The sequence below is a fragment of the Erythranthe guttata genome, chromosome 14 (genome assembly GCF_056151865.1).
Source record: "Erythranthe guttata isolate IM_541 chromosome 14, IM_541, whole genome shotgun sequence".
Lineage (NCBI taxonomy): Eukaryota > Viridiplantae > Streptophyta > Magnoliopsida > Lamiales > Phrymaceae > Erythranthe > Erythranthe guttata.
The window spans coordinates 8,587,047-8,603,501 of NC_142546.1; the positions used below are offsets into that span (position 1 = coordinate 8,587,047).

At 33.8% G+C, this 16,455-nt stretch overlaps 1 protein-coding gene and 2 non-coding genes across 3 annotated transcripts; 1 reads left to right on the forward strand and 2 right to left on the reverse strand.

Moving 5' to 3' along the window:
- Positions 1–1,927: 1,927 nt before the first annotated feature.
- LOC105952062 (coatomer subunit gamma-2) lies at positions 1,928–12,663 on the forward strand. Its single transcript, XM_012975567.2, has 18 exons — positions 1,928–2,341; positions 3,077–3,174; positions 3,272–3,322; positions 3,967–4,080; positions 4,183–4,383; positions 4,467–4,568; positions 5,347–5,454; positions 5,549–5,782; positions 7,652–7,902; positions 8,012–8,183; positions 8,291–8,446; positions 8,536–8,586; positions 9,151–9,288; positions 10,298–10,501; positions 10,610–10,741; positions 10,835–11,008; positions 11,142–11,381; positions 12,211–12,663. Exons 1-18 carry the CDS (start codon positions 2,296–2,298, stop codon positions 12,403–12,405), a joined length of 2,667 nt encoding a protein of 888 aa, XP_012831021.2. The 5' UTR covers positions 1,928–2,295; the 3' UTR covers positions 12,406–12,663.
- A 1,007-nt stretch (positions 12,664–13,670) lies between these two features.
- On the reverse strand, positions 13,671–13,742 carry TRNAE-UUC (transfer RNA glutamic acid (anticodon UUC)). Its single transcript has one exon. It is a non-coding gene; the product is annotated as a tRNA-Glu (tRNA).
- A 76-nt stretch (positions 13,743–13,818) lies between these two features.
- On the reverse strand, positions 13,819–13,890 carry TRNAE-UUC (transfer RNA glutamic acid (anticodon UUC)). The gene has a single exon. It is a non-coding gene; the product is annotated as a tRNA-Glu (tRNA).
- Between the last annotated feature and the right edge of the window lie 2,565 nt (positions 13,891–16,455).

The following is a 16,455-nucleotide window of genomic DNA, read 5'->3' on the forward strand; positions in this document are numbered from 1 at the left end:
AACAGCCATCCTTACTTTTCTTTTAATTAGAAAAGCATTACAGATTCATTTTTAATTTCTATATGAATTATTTTTAAGATGTTATATTAATTATTTTTAAAATACTCATCTAATTTTTTTTATAATTATTTTATATTTTCAATAAATCTTTGTTAAGTTAGTTGTACTTTTCGCCTTTACATTTAAACAAAAATTAAAATGTGTGTGTGTATATATATATATATATATATATATATATATATATATATATATATATATATATATATATATATATATATATATATATATATATATATATATATATTATAAATTGCAACATTATAAGGGAATATGAAAACTTCTGTTTATGCTGATAATAGTAGTAATATACTACTACTGAAAAATAATTTTATTTCCTTCGTGTTTTTGCTTAAAAAAATGAATTTTATATTTTTCATTCTAAAAAAGAAACAACTTTAATTTGCCCTGAAAATTTGCTTTTATTTTCTCCGTTTTGCTTACGAAAAGGGAAGCTGAATGGGCACAAATTAAACTCGACTGCAAAAGCAAATATTCAAGAAACAAAAAGTCGCCTGAATTCATTAATTTACAGATTATAAAAGGGATTATAGTAACAATAATACTAATTTGAAGAAAAAACAATAAAAATCAAGCAAATATCTTAAATTTCTACGACAAATTGACTATTAAAAGAAACCAATACACATGGTAAAATGTATTTGCTATAGTGTTGGAATACTCGAAAAATAATAAATCTCTATATTAAAAAAAACAAAGGACAATTTTTTTTAGGTTACTATAGTGTTGGAATACTCGAAAAATAATAAATCTCTATATTAAATTGTAGGGAGTTTTATGAAACAGTGGGGGGTCATGGCCCCCTGTTTCAATTTGAAAATACTCGTCCCCTCCAAAGGAGTATTTTTAGATTTCGATCGTATAAGAAACTAATTTATACTAAGAAAAATAAGTTTATTGTATATCTATGTGTTAATAATACAAATTGCTAAAAGGCTCTACGTAATGACAATATTAACCAAAAAAAAATCCTTATAATACTTTTTTTTAGCACAAATGAGATTTTAGAAGCTAGTGTGCTAAAATAATTGCATTGTATGGATTTTTTGCTGATATTAATTGATGACACGAATATTTTAGTTAGAATTAGGTGAAAAACAATCGGTGTGTGCTGAATGCAATAAATCCCTAAAAAATGAAAATATTAAATTGCAAAAAACCAAAAGTAATTTTTTTTTGTTTTTTGAATTTGTTCGTCATCTTACCTCCAGTAGCTCCATCAACTTTAACGAAGAGAGATTCTTTGCAAGATTTTTTTTTTGAACTCCTGATAATTGTATTTTAGTCCTATGAATTGATGTTATTTTTAACTAATCCAATTGAATTTACATTTATTTATTAAAAAAAATATAACCTGCAAATAGTAGGAAAATAAGGGGCAGTCCCTTTTCTGTTAACTTTAACGGTTTATTAGACGGTGCTACAACTTGTCAACCACAAGGGGGTAAAATGATCATATTGATATCAGAGAGGGGTAAAGTGCACAACGTGAAAACCACAGGGGGGCTAAGTGCTATTTACCCTATTTAAAATATTAAAGTAAGTTTGAATAATAAATATATCAAAAGCATCTACGCAAATTACGGCCACCCCTGAAGTATAATCAAATTACAAAAAAAACCCTATCATTTGGGTAATTACAGCCACCCCTCATTTTAAATATTTTTATATAAAATTAATGTAATTCAGTTATTTACCGAACTAAATCGTATGTTCAGTTCGGTAAATGGTATGAAATATTGACGTACCGAAATTTCGGCTCGGTTTTACCGATTTAACATCCCTAAATTTACCTTTGAAGGGGGATTTAGTAATTTAACCACAACTCAGGGGTGGTTGTAATTTACCCTTTCTTTAATTATCTAGAAAAAAATAATTAATTACACTACCTAAATAATGACGTAGGTAGTTAATTAGTACATATTACCTAATTTACCCCTCTGCCCCACTCCACTTGACCGCTCACCAGATTAACTCCCAAACAGTACCTTCGGTTGTTCGTCGAGCTGTGTATTTGGGGAATCATAAGAGAAGAGGAGAGAGATCTGCACTTCACACACACACACACTAATTGCCGTTGCAATTAAATTAAATCTACAGGAGAAACAATTTTGTTTCGGAAGATCCGTTAATTCTCCTCTCACAAACTTCTGATTCGTCACACAACGAATTCATTTTTGCTTTCAGTTGAATTGAAACCAAACAGATCTCTGCAAAATGGCGCAGCCGCTTGTGAAGAAAGACGACGATCGCGATGAAGAAGGTGCATTACTTGAATTTTGATTCTTCCGCTCTGTTTTCTGTTTGTTTTGAATTGTGCGATTTATTTGATCGTAATTTCCTGTCATTTTTTTGATTTTTTTTTAACCTTATTTTGAAATTAAATTCAGATCTGTTTATGTTTGGACTATGATTACGGCAACGATTGGTGTTGTTGATAATGGACAATCTGGTGAAGTTGATCCGTCATACAATAGGATTTTAGTATTTTTTTGTTAGTTTTCTCTCGAGGCTGAGAATTCTATGGTTTATGTGATTCTCCATTGTTTGGAGTTAGCGAACATGTCAGAGTTTTGATTGTAACTCGTGTTAACTTTGACATATGATTCAATTGCAGTTTTGCTTGGCATTTTGTTTTTAGATCTGCAGTTTTTTCGGTATTTTGGAATCACGGATGTATTCGTATAGAATGAATTAGCAACACATTAGAGAGGCTTGTAATGCAGTTAATTGGAGTATGGGGCTTAATTCTTATTCAGGGCTGGAAGTATATGACTTATTTGATTTTGCAACCTTTTAGTGTATTAAGTAACGTATCGTAACTCCTAAATATGATAGAATCGTGATGTTAAATGGAATAAAGGTGTGGCATATATAGGCTTGGTTGGACTTCAGTTGTGCTGGATCCTTGACTGTGTGTTTACATCTGGTAGATAAATATTTTTTTTTGGATTTTTTCGTGATTAATCTTATGATGGTTAACATGTCGAAATTGCAGTTGATTACTCTCCTTTTATGGGGATTGAGAAGGGGGCGGTGTTACAGGAAGCTAGGGTTTTTAATGACCCACAGTTAGATGCAAGAAAATGTTCACAGGTAGATTGCTTTGTCTATCTAGTTCAGTTTTCAGTTTTTTCTTTCTGTTTGTTTTCAAAAGATAATATGCAGGTCTAACTTTCTCTCTCTTGTTTAGGTTATCACGAAGCTTCTGTATCTTCTGAATCAGGGTGAAACTTTTACAAAGGTCAAACTCTCTCTCTCTCTCTCTCTCTCTCACACACACACACACACACACACACACACACACACACACACACACACACACACACACACACACACACGCGCGCGCGCGCGCACACACATACACATACTACATGTCCTCGTCCATGCACGCATTGGCACACCGTACAGATTCCTGCAACACAATTTGAGAGACCAATTGTAATGTCGCACTTTCACATTTTTGGAACCATGAGATATCACCAACATCAGGGTAATTTTGAAGATAAACTTAAACTTGCATGACTAGATATACACATCCTTCACAACACCATGACATAGCACTTGATTAGGCATATTTGAAACAATATTGCTTCAACATGATTTACATTTTACAATGATCATGCTTCGTGCATTGTGGAACTTGTAAACTGACTTCCTTAGGAATAGCAGTCTCTATATCTGTTCTTGTGCTCGCATCACTATTCATTTCATATCATCCCCTAGTCAGCCTCGTTCTCCTTGGGCAGATGATTTTTTGTATTTATTTTTCAATTTCTATTGTTGATGCAGTGTAGCAAAATAACCACTATTTCTTTTCCATTTTGGGCATGTGACATATTTTAGTCTATTTAAGATATAACTAAACCCCTTTAATCTATATTACAGTTCGAAGCTACAGATGTATTTTTTGCTGTCACAAAGCTGTTCCAGTCCAAAGATATTGGTTTGAGAAGGATGGTTTATCTAATGATAAAGGAAATTTCTCCCTCTGCTGATGAGGTAACTTTGGCATATGGTCCCTCCTTTGCTATTAGCAGCTTTTCGGTACTTCTTTAATGTCCAAAGAGGTAGTGATTAGAACTTTTTTCTTTGTCATCAAAGGTTATCATTGTCACAAGCTCCCTAATGAAGGACATGAATAGCCGCACTGATATGTATCGAGCAAATGCTATCCGTGTTCTGTGTCGGATTATTGATGGAACACTTTTGACACAAATCGAGAGATACCTAAAGCAAGCTATCGTGGACAAAAATCCAGTAGTTGCTAGTGCTGCTCTTGTCAGCGGTATTCACCTGCTACAGGTACTATTAGATGTTTGAGATTTGTACAACTTGTATTTAGCTGAAATCCGTATGAGTTAAAATCATTGTGACTATTTTTACAGACAACTCCAGAGATAGTAAAAAGATGGAGTAATGAAGTACAAGAAGCTGTGCAATCACGGGCTGCACTTGTACAGTTCCATGCACTTGCTCTGCTCCACCAGGTAACAACTTTACTGTTTGATAGTATCAGACTGATAGAACAGTTTTTTCAACATAACAAATGATCATCTATCCCCAACTTTGTTTCTACCTTTGTCCTTATGATACCTTTTGTTGATTTCATCTGAAAGTTTCTAAGGGAATTCAAGGAATTACTTTTCAGTACTACTAATTAAGAGCTGCAATAGTTACAAGGCACGTGAACACAATTGTGATTCGGACAACTAATCTCGAGTAATTTTAGTTACAAGGCTGTATGGGTTAGCTTCCTTACTTACAATGTGGCATCAAATAAAACTGGTCTGAAATCTTCCTCATGTTCCTTAGTTTTGATGGGTCTACAAATTACAATTGCCATAGGTTAGTCTCTGTTTTCTTTTTCTTGGGAATATACAACTCCTTTTTTCCTTTCAATGAACAAAGTTTTAATGAAGAATAGGCAAGGTGAACCATATTCCATCTGAAGCTAGAAAATGTCACCTGTGGTCGGGGTATTTAAATCTTATTGTTTTACCTAAGCCAGTTTTTTTCTTCTATTTCGTAGTAGTCTCTTGAGGAGGACTCTGACCTTTGCGAAAATTGATTATGCTCTATGATTTCGTCAAAATTTTATGGACATTGTTCTTCTCTTTGTTGATCAATTTTGGAATTTAAAATTGCTTGGTTATGTAGTAGATTAACTACATAGAACTGGGTACATGGTTTGCATTTTTTAAGTATCTTCACGGGGAAAAGGACTTGGACTGTTTTGATTGGATTCTTATATATCTGAATTTGCAGATACGACAAAACGATCGGTTGGCTATTAGCAAGTTGGTTACCAGCTTGACAAAGGGGACTGTTCGTTCTCCTTTAGCTCAATGCCTTTTGATTCGCTACACTAGTCAGGTGTTGTTTTTACTGGCTTGAAGGAGTTCAGAAATGCCTTCCATTTTTTGTTCTTTGAAGTTCTGACAGAGGATTTATTTGTGGAGCTATATAGGTTATCAGGGAATCAGGTGTTAATTCTCAAACAGTAGACCGCCCGTTCTATGACTATCTTGAGGGTTGTCTCCGTCATAAAGCTGAAATGGTTATCTTTGAAGCAGCTAAGGCAATCACGGAACTGAGTAATGTCACTACCCGGGAGTTGACCCCTGCCATAACTGTTTTGCAGCTTTTCTTAAGTTCTTCTAAGCCCGTGCTGAGGTTTGCTGCTGTCCGTACATTGAATAAGGTTGGTGTTTCTATACAGATTTATGAGCAATCATTTAACAAATAATAACTTTTTTTTTCCTTCTATTCGTGATTTTTTTTTTTCTTTTTATAATTTTTTTTCGGGCTATATAATTTGACTTTTTTCCACCTACTGAAGTTTATTGAATTTATCTTACTTAAATCTGGAGTTTGTTCTTATGAGGACACTAAAAAGCGATTGTTCAATGTTTTCTGAAGTACGATATGAATAACTAGACGATTCCACTGTTCAAGTAACTTTGGTTATTTGATTGAGATAGCATTGGATTTCATGATCGAAATAAACCTCATAATCGCAAGAAAGTGGGTTTTTTCGTTATGGGTCTGGCAAAAATAAAATATGGATAGGATCCTATAAGATCTCCACCCCTCTTCAAAACTGAACGTGAAAGTTTCCCCAATTGTAGGGATATGTAAAATATGGGATTTCCAATACTAGCAGGAAAGGGATTGGGTCTCAGATAAGCAAATATCTTTTGCTAACTTGTCTCAGCATTCATGGTGGCTCTGACATTACATTTCAAGAAATAGATACAGTAGTTGACCAATTTTATAGTTTATTTTGACAACAAATTGTAGGGGTGGGTTCGGTACGGTTGCCGAATATTTTGATCAATACCGTGTACCTACCGAATTATATGGTATTGAAAAATTCGATACCGTTACCGTACCAACAAGTGCGGTATACCGTTATTCGGTATACCGTTACTTTCGGTACGGTATATCGGTATATGGTACTCTACCGTTAATTTTAATTTGTTATACTATGAAGACGATCTTTATAAAAACACAATACTTTAAACAAGAACATTGGCTATTTACATGATCTTATTCAATTTTTCAACACTCCTTCAATATTTATCAAACTGTAACTTCATTGATTTAGTGACACCTTGCAAAATAAGATTACTAGATTCATGATCTTTTTTTTCAATCTCAATTTGCAGCTCTATTATTTCAATAATACCAAATGGGATGTAGATTTTTTTGTTGCACTAAGCTTCAATGTTTTCTCATTATTTTTTAAGAACTGTATTTCAACTTTTTTAAGTTTCGACCTATTTATTTTATGTAGTAAGTTTAATTTTAATTAATTACTAACCAATATAAAATAAATATACATTAATTAAATTATAAAATTCAAATTTGTGGTACGGTACGGTATTCCCATGGTAGCGAAAGACGATACCGCTACCGTACCGTATAATAGTGGTACGGTACTAATACCGTACCAAATGTAATGGTTACCGAAGTTTCGGTAATTTTTCGGTATTGTTTGGTAGGTATACCGTGGTATTCGGTAGGCGGTAATTATTTTCCAGCCCTAACAAATTGTATTGACTTGCAAAAGATGATCAGCCTGATGGCTTAGTTTTGTCAGATATAATGCTATCTAGTGTGAACTTGCTCTAGCAGATTGGTTTTGGCTCGATTGAAGTTCCTATTCATTTCTGTTAAAGTTCGAATAACCGTAGCTTGGACTTGTCTTCAGGAAATTTATAATAGCAACTTTTATAGAACAACTCAAACGGCAATTCAAGAGTTTACACCCTGTGCTGACTACATTGGTATAATTTGCAACGACATTATTTCATTTTTCTTGTCCATAATATAGTGTTCATGTTGATACCTAATAAAATAACATTATTGTTTTGAAAATTATGCATCATACCACACTACTTGCTCCGCAAAGACTCTTATCTTAGACCAATGTTGGACCATTTCGTGGAATAATATTTCTCTATTTTCACTTCCACACTCATGTTTTTAAGTTCCATGCACGCAACATGTATTGTTCATAAAGCAGGTTCGCTTATTTTTAATGTATCGAGATTTAAAATGCATGCAGGTGGCTATGACACATCCTATGCCTGTGACAAGTTGTAATATAGACATGGAGAGCTTGATTTCGGACCAGAATAGAAGTATAGCAACTCTTGCCATTACCACTCTTCTGAAAACAGGCAATGAATCTAGTGTCGATCGCTTGATGAAGCAGATTACAAATTTCATGTCTGATATTGCTGATGAATTTAAGATTGTTGTGGTAGACGCCATAAGATCACTGTGTCTGAAGTTCCCTCTGAAGTACAGATCTCTGTAAGTGATTGTATAGTTTGCCCAACAAAAGATTAATAATTTTATCATCCATTACTGTTTATATTGATCAATATATTTTTTTTCAAACTTGCTGATCTTATTTCTGCAGGATGAATTTCTTGAGCAATATCTTGAGGGAAGAGGGTGGGTTCGACTACAAAAAGGCAATTGTTGATTCAATTGTGATTCTGATTAGAGATATTCCAGATGCCAAAGAAAGTGGACTGCTGCATCTGTGTGAATTTATTGAAGATTGTGAATTCACTTATCTTTCCACCCAGGTTGACTTTGACATTTTTGCACTATACTTTTCATCTAGGCTGCTCTTCTTTGGTGATAGCTAATTTTGCGCACTTAATCCTAATTTTTTGCTTTGTTGTTATTTTAGATACTTCACTTTCTCGGAAATGAGGGACCCAAGACCTCAGATCCCAGTAAATATATCCGCTATATTTACAATAGAGTGATACTTGAGAATGCTACTGTCCGAGCCAGTGCTGTCAGCACACTAGCGAAATTTGGTGCAATGGTTGATACACTTAAAGTAAGTCTACAGCAGTCTCTATTGTTAACATTACGGTTAAGAATATTAAGTTGCTAACTAGAAGAAATCATTTACTATCTTTTCTGCAGCCACGCGTATTCATTTTATTGAGGCGTTGCCTTTTCGACAATGATGACGAGGTCAGTTTTACGTCCCACTGAATGTTTTTTGAACAGTTAGTGTTTCTTGTGGTTAGCTTGATTTCCACAGATGAATGATTTGAAGCGTCGTCTTAGATTGTAATTCTACGGGCCCTCTGCCGCTAATTAAGATATCAGTATATGCAAATGTAATGTTAGTCTTTAGATTTCATTCTCCCATCAAGTAGAGGGTCGGTACTGGATAATGGTGCATGTTCCTCAGGAACTTATCTTTTTTCTTTTTTATTTGGCCAGTCTTTCATTGCTTAATGTTTAATTATGTATGTGTTGTTACATTCTTGAATGTAAAAATGGGAAGTTTCATTTGCCATTGGTGTGATAATGCTTGAAATGATTATTCTAGTTATGGATATTTTAAGCATGTATTATTTTTTAGTCAACTAGGAATAATATAAACATTTAGTTGAAGGCGACCTAGTAGTGATCCTCCCAAATTATAGACAGTTTGAAAGCACTGGTTCTGACTGCACATGCAAATTTTCAAGAATATGTATGTTTGTTGCTCTGTGAAACTTATGTACAACTCCGCCATCCTATTTACAGGTTCGTGATAGAGCCACACTGTACCTAAACACTCTTGGAGATGGTTCAGTTACTGAAACTCACAAAGATGTTAAAGATTTTTTGTTTGGCTCATTTGATATACCCCTGACAAATTTGGAGATTACTTTGAAAAACTATGTAAGTACTTATACCGAGTCAGTGCCTATCCGAGTGTGGTTTTATATTCGTGTTTGCAGCCTTTTATGTGTAGCTTCAAGCCTTTAATCTAGGGGTGGATTCGGTACGGTTGCCAAACATTTGGCTCAATACCGTGTACCTACCGTACATTGCGGTATTGAAAAATTTCATACCGTTACCATACCAAAAAGTTCGGTATACCAATGTTCGGTATACCGTTATTTTCGGTACGGTACAATCGGTACGTGGTACTCTACCGTATTTGGTGATGTATCAGAGATTAAAAAACAAATGAGTTAAATATATACATATATATCCCAATTGAAAATAGTTCTAGTTACTCTTGTATGAGTTGTATTTTATTTTCGAAGAATGTCCGGTGTATAATCGGAATAATTAACATAATTTGCTTCATTGAAACAAGAACATATGCCATAATAATGTAAATGTTGTTTAATGGAACAACTAGCTATTTGTTAGGAACTTGATTGTACTTAATAATTATTACATACAATAAATACTTTACCAATGCTATACATACATGTAGGTAGAAAAATAAAATATTCATACATCATATATAATAAAATTAGTTGGCTATAGGGAACATAAAAGACAATTTAGTAGAACATATATGTTCAATTTCAAAATTCAACTTGGTAGAAAAAAAAAAACAATACACTACAACTAACTTAAGGGAAAAATAATTGTTGCCATTTATAAGATTCTAAGTAAACAAAATAGAATTATAAAAAATAATATCGAAAAAACCATATTAATCGGATTAAAATGTAAATTGCGGTACGGTACGGTACTACCGTGGTATTAGAAATACAATACCAATACCGTACCATATTGTAATGGTACGGTACTAATACCGTACCGTAGATAATGGTAACCGTTCTTTCGGTAATTTTTCGGTAATCCTTGGTTGGTATACCATGGTATATGGTAATCGGTATTTTTTTTCCAGCCCTACTTTAATCCATCACCACTTGTTCTTTTGAAACAGTTACAAAATCCTGCAGAAAAGCCTTTTGATATTACATCTGTCCCTAGGGAGGTTAAATCTCAGCCTCTTGCTGAGAAGAAAGCCACTGGCAAAAAGCCAACTGGTTTGGGTGCTCCACCTCCGCCCCCCACTTCTGCAGCTGATGCTTATGAAAGAATTCTCACCGCGATCCCTGAATTTGCAAGTTTTGGAAAGCTTTTCAAGGTTTTGTTAATGAGCATTTTTTTTCATAATTTAATTCATCTCATGATTAATTGTTGTAATGCCTTGATGAGTAAAGTAATTTGATGAATTTTCATTGCTCGTGATCAGTCATCAGCTCCGGTGGAGCTTACAGAAGCAGAAACCGAGTATGCAGTTAATGTTGTCAAGCATATATTTGACAGCCACGTGGTGTTTCAGTACAATTGCACAAATACGATAGCAGAACAGCTACTTGAAAATGTAAAAACCGAAAGTTTTCTTTTCTTTTTTTACCCTACCTTTTGACCTTAATATAAGGATTTGGTTTCTTATTTGTTGTCTCCCTTCTGCAAGGTGACCGTTGTTGTGGATGCTTCTGAAGCAGAGGAGTTCTCTGAAGTAGGAACAAAACCTATAAAATCTCTTCCATATGATACACCAGCCCAAACATTTGTGGCATATGAGAAACCTGAAGGCATCCCTGCCATCGGGAAATTCTCGAATACGCTGAGGTTTACTGTTAAAGAGGTAATTATATGTTCCTTAACTAATTTAACTCAATAGTTAAGAGAATTTATTGCAAATTTGCTTAATTATTGTTCATATACCGGTAGTCTTGTTCTCTATCCGTAAATTCATTTTTTTTTTAAATTTGGTTTAGGTTGATACATCTACCGGTGAGGCTGAAGATGATGGTGTGGAGGATGAGTACCAGCTAGAGGATTTCGAAGTAGTTGCTGCAGATTATATTCTTAAAGTGGGGGTCTCTAACTTCAAGAATGCATGGGAAAGCATGGACGCTGAATCTGAGCGTGTAGATGAATATGGTCTTGGTGCTAGAGAAAGTCTGACAGAAGCTGTGAATGCAGTCATCAATCTTCTTGGCATGCAACCTTGTGAGGTCAGTCACTCCTTTACGACGTACCTTAATTTTACGATAATTAGTCTTTCTGTTTGTTGCCAAAGCTGAGGATTGTGACTTGTTAGGCCATGTTTGAGAACTAGGATAAGGACTTAATAGACAATATGATCAGGGTTTGTCTAATTTTTACTCCCTCCATTTCAAAATAAGTTTCGTTTACGGTAAACACAACAGGGATTAAGAAACCTGATAGATAAATAAATAGCCTCCTTTTTAATGGAAACCTTGAAGAAAGATAAATTAGTTGTACAAATTAATGACCTTGAACAATCAATGATAAAGGGCAAAATTGGTAAATAAATTATTAATAATTTTGCCTTGAAATTCTGAAGCGACACTTAGTATGATGGGAAACAATAATATGGTCAAAGGGATGCTTGTTTTGAAACGGAGGGAGTAGGGTTTATGTTTCAAGCCCGTGATAAAATTGAGCCCCGACTTTAATCAAGCATATAAGGATATTTAGTCTAAACTCAGTCCCATTATTACAATCCACCTACGAAGGATATCACCAAAAACAAGGATTGTATAATCACATAACATCGTTACGGATAATATAAGCTAACCAATTCAATCAATCTTATCAATCCCATCAACACTCCAAATAAATAGTTTGTGGAACAAATTGCGTCAGATCAATTGTTAAGGTAAGGGGTTTCAATCTGCTGAAATGTTTAGATGTTCCTCATTAATCTTAAATCTGCTAATGTATTTCAAACCACCTATTTTTTTTTTATTTTTTTTGTAAATAAAGCTAATAGAGTACGTACATACATACGTTTTTGTGGGGTCCGTTTTGTGTTCACAGGGAACAGAGGTTGTTACGAGCAACTCGAGATCGCATACATGTTTGTTATCGGGTGTGTACATAGGCAATGTGAAGGTGCTTGTCCGATTGTCGTTCGGTATTGATGGCTCAAAAGATGTGGCGATGAAGTTAGCTGTGAGATCTGATGACGTAAATGTTAGTGATGTGATCCATGAAATCGTTGCTAGTGGGTAGTTTTTAAATAAAACTCAACCCTTTTATTTTATTTTATTTTATTTTTTTTGTATTTCTTGGCTGAGGAAACTATTTTTGTTTGGTAGATTAAATTCTTGTTTTACTAACATCAGTCAGATTTATTTGCGTAATGGAGATGAGAGTTTGTATGTACGAGCACACTAGTAGTGGAAAAATATATGGACTGTGTACAATATTCGACTTTTCCGCTGGAATGGGGAAAATCCATAGTATATTATATCGATTGATTTCTTATCATTTCTCCTTTTGAGATGATGAACTGAATTTCGATTTTAATGTCGTAACTTTGTAAGATATCATGTGTAGTCGGGGGTTTGTCACGTCACGGTATATTACTTGTTCGTATAGTTGGAATGAGAATAGTTTATTTATGCGTTTATTGGTTATCAACATCGACTATATATTGAAAATTGGAAGGTTAAAGGCGCTTAATATTTGACTGTGTGTTGTTAATGAGACCAGTATTTATGAGAACCACCATGTCAAATTGTCAATGATTATCAACATTGCATGATATCGAAAACTCATCTATGGATAGTTAGAGACATCGTTAAACAAATGATGTTTATATGCAAGATTTGGACTTTGTTACGCAAATCTGCAGATGAACTCTTTGCTGCTGATTATTAGAGAGAGAAATTAAATTCAGAAAAAAAGAAAGAATAAATAAATAAAAATAGATATTGTTGTGAAATAATTCCCATTAGCTCGTTTATTGATTATACGAAGTTGAATTCGATAGAGATAGAATACTACTCATTTGCAAGAGAGGTTATGTTTTGAGAAATGCATGATGAAATTCCCACTATGGCAAATTAAATAAAAATATAAATAGAAATATAATTGTGTTAGTGGAAAAACATAGAAACACCATATAGAAACCTTATGACACATGTCCACACCTAGTTATTCATTACTCTAAATAGTTACACGGTTCCTTCGATGCTACACCCGGTGAAAAACACCGGGTGGGTCTTCTGCTGCCACGTGTTCTTTTTTTTATTTTTCTAAAACCCCTAAAGGTAAACCCTAGCGGGGAATCTATTATAAAATATAAAAAAGAGACACGTGGCAGCTGAAGACCCACCACCCGGTGTTTTTCACCGGGTGTAGCATCGAACAAATCATAGTTACACATGTCAAAGCCATATTTTTGAATGTGCTAAAGTCCATAATTTTATAATAGATATGTACTTTCATTAATTTGTCAATAAATAAATTTACAAATATTCATCAAAAAGTAATTCCGATGCCGGGAATCGAACCCGGGTCCCCTGGGTGAAAGCCAGATATCCTAACCGCTGGACGACATCGGATTAATGGTATGAACGTATTCTAAAATAGTTCATATAACAATAAAATGAATCACATTAACAATAATTAAAAAAAGAATTCCGATGCCGGGAATCGAACCCGGGTCCCCTGGGTGAAAGCCAGATATCCTAACCGCTGGACGACATCGGATCGATGCTGTAAGTATATTTATTTAGGGACTATTTCACAAAACCCCCTCATTGTATTTCGGTAGAGGGATAACCCCAAATTTAAATCACATATTTGAGATAAATCCAAATAATTCAATAACCCTATATTACCCCTATAGTGGCACGTGGTATTTATTAATGAGCCAAAACTTGAAAAATCACCGCCTATTACCACGTTGCCGAAACAACTCCTACAATTTCTCCAAAAAGCCCCACTAATCAAGCAACAAAATTCAACGGGAGAATGAAGCCTAAAAATCAACGGGAGAATGAAAAAAGTTTGACGAAAAGCTGACCTAGGCGACAACTGAATCTTTCGAGAAGCCCGTTAAATACCATTATTATCTCTGCAATTTTCGATACAACCGACCATGAAGAAGTATGTGTTCCTTTTTTTTTACGATAATTTCAGATTCAAAACATCTACGGAAAAAAAAATGCAAAATTTTAATTCTGACTGTTGCAATTTTTTTAGGGGAACGGAAAGCCAATATGATGAACGGCAAAAGGACTTTAGATGCAGGCACAAATTACACTACAATCTTTTTTTGTTGATTATTCGGAGCTCTTTTTCTGTTATAGGGCTGTTTAAATTTAATTAGTCGATTAGTGTAATCGTAGTTGATTATGCTATTTGATATTGAAAATTATTGTAGTTAAAGATTGTATTACACTTCCAATACGGAAAATCAAGGAACTTCAATGTTTGTATTAGATCAATTCCACTCTGCTATCAACAAAAATCCACTAATTTACATAAAATAGTTGTTTTTAAAGTGAATTATTTGCTCAGAAGAAAGTGGGTTTCGGCAACAGTAATTTTGGATTCATGTCTTTCATGTAGTGTGTTCTTTTCAATATACATACATTACTTAGAATAGTTGTTTTTAAAGTGAATTATTTGCTTGAAAATAGTGGGTTTCAGCAGCATGTTTTGGATTCATGTCTTGTATGTGATTTATTCTTTTTAAACATGAAAACCACTCTGTATAAACAACTATATAAACATGAAAATCACTATGTATAAACAGCTATATAAACATGAAAACCACTATGTATGAATAGCTATATAAACATTAAAACGACTATGTATAAACAACTATATAAATATGAAAACCACTATGTATAAACAACTATATAAACATGAAAACCACTATGTATAAACAACAATATATACATGAAAATCGCTCTGTATAAACAGTTATATAAACATGATAACCAGTCTGTATAAACATGCATGAAAACCACTCTGTATAAACATCTATATAAACATGAAAACCACTCTGTATAAGCAACTATATAAACATGAAAACCACTACGTATAAACATCAATATAAACATGAAAATAGCTCTGTATAATTACAAAACCATTTTTCTAGCTAGCAATATATTTATAAATATAATATTGAGAGATTAATGAATGAGCAATGTGTAATATTGATTAATTACAGATACGTAGTCTGAGTTTTCAATTTTATGGATGATTATGTTGCAAAGAATATGATATATATGAAGTTCGGACATTGTTAAAGATGTTGATGTATGTGTATTCGCACTGTATCTTAATTAATTGTTAAAAATGATTGATCGGCAATATCATTAAATTTTCTAAAGCTTTAATTAATTAAATCCACTAAAAATTAGCATAATGCACTAGTAAATTCACAAAACCCACTACACAAATTTACTTAATTATTCACTACAAAACTCACTAAGAGATTCGCATAATCCTACAACCACCACAAAATAAATTCATATTGTTCGAAAGAAAATGACATAACTTATTTACTTCAAACTTTTTCACCGTAGAAACAAACGAAAAACACCATATGCAAAGTGAGTATGTATTTTTTTCCATATGAAAAAAAGAAGAATTGAACCTTTTCATCCCTGATTGCAGTTCACAATTAAAAAATCTCTTTCTTACATGTCCAAAAAAAAAAATTAGAAGTCTAATTGAAAACCATAAGGAACTCGACATAATCGAAATATTCAAATCGTATGAACCAAACGGAAGATGATCCGAAATTCAAAATTTCGACATCAAATTTTAGAGAAGGCAAACGGATCTAACGGGGTGAGATCCGGCAGCTACCTTTGGAGAAGAAGCCCAATTTGCAGATACGACGTCGTCACGTCTCCATTGAACCAAACGGAATATTGATGGCAATATTTTTTATATGGGAATATGTACCATGACGCCATTAGAGAAGCATCTGCACTATAAGTTTGGTCGGAGTCGTCCAAGGCGGCAATTTCTTGTTTGGATCTGACGCGTCCACGGCGGCGGCAGTTGCAGTAGTATTTTTCGAGGTCACTCGATTCGGCAATGGAGGCGAGGAGCTGGAGATAGAGAGAAATTGAAACGACAAAGAGAAGAGAAAAAACAAAGGAGGGAGAGGCGGAGAAAACGTGTGATATAGGTTTTGGCAAAGTAAGGGGTATAATTGTATTATTAAAATTCAATATTAAATTTGGACTTATGTTAAATAGGAGAAAAAAAAATGGATTTATCCAAAGATAACTTTCAAATGAGGGGGTTTTC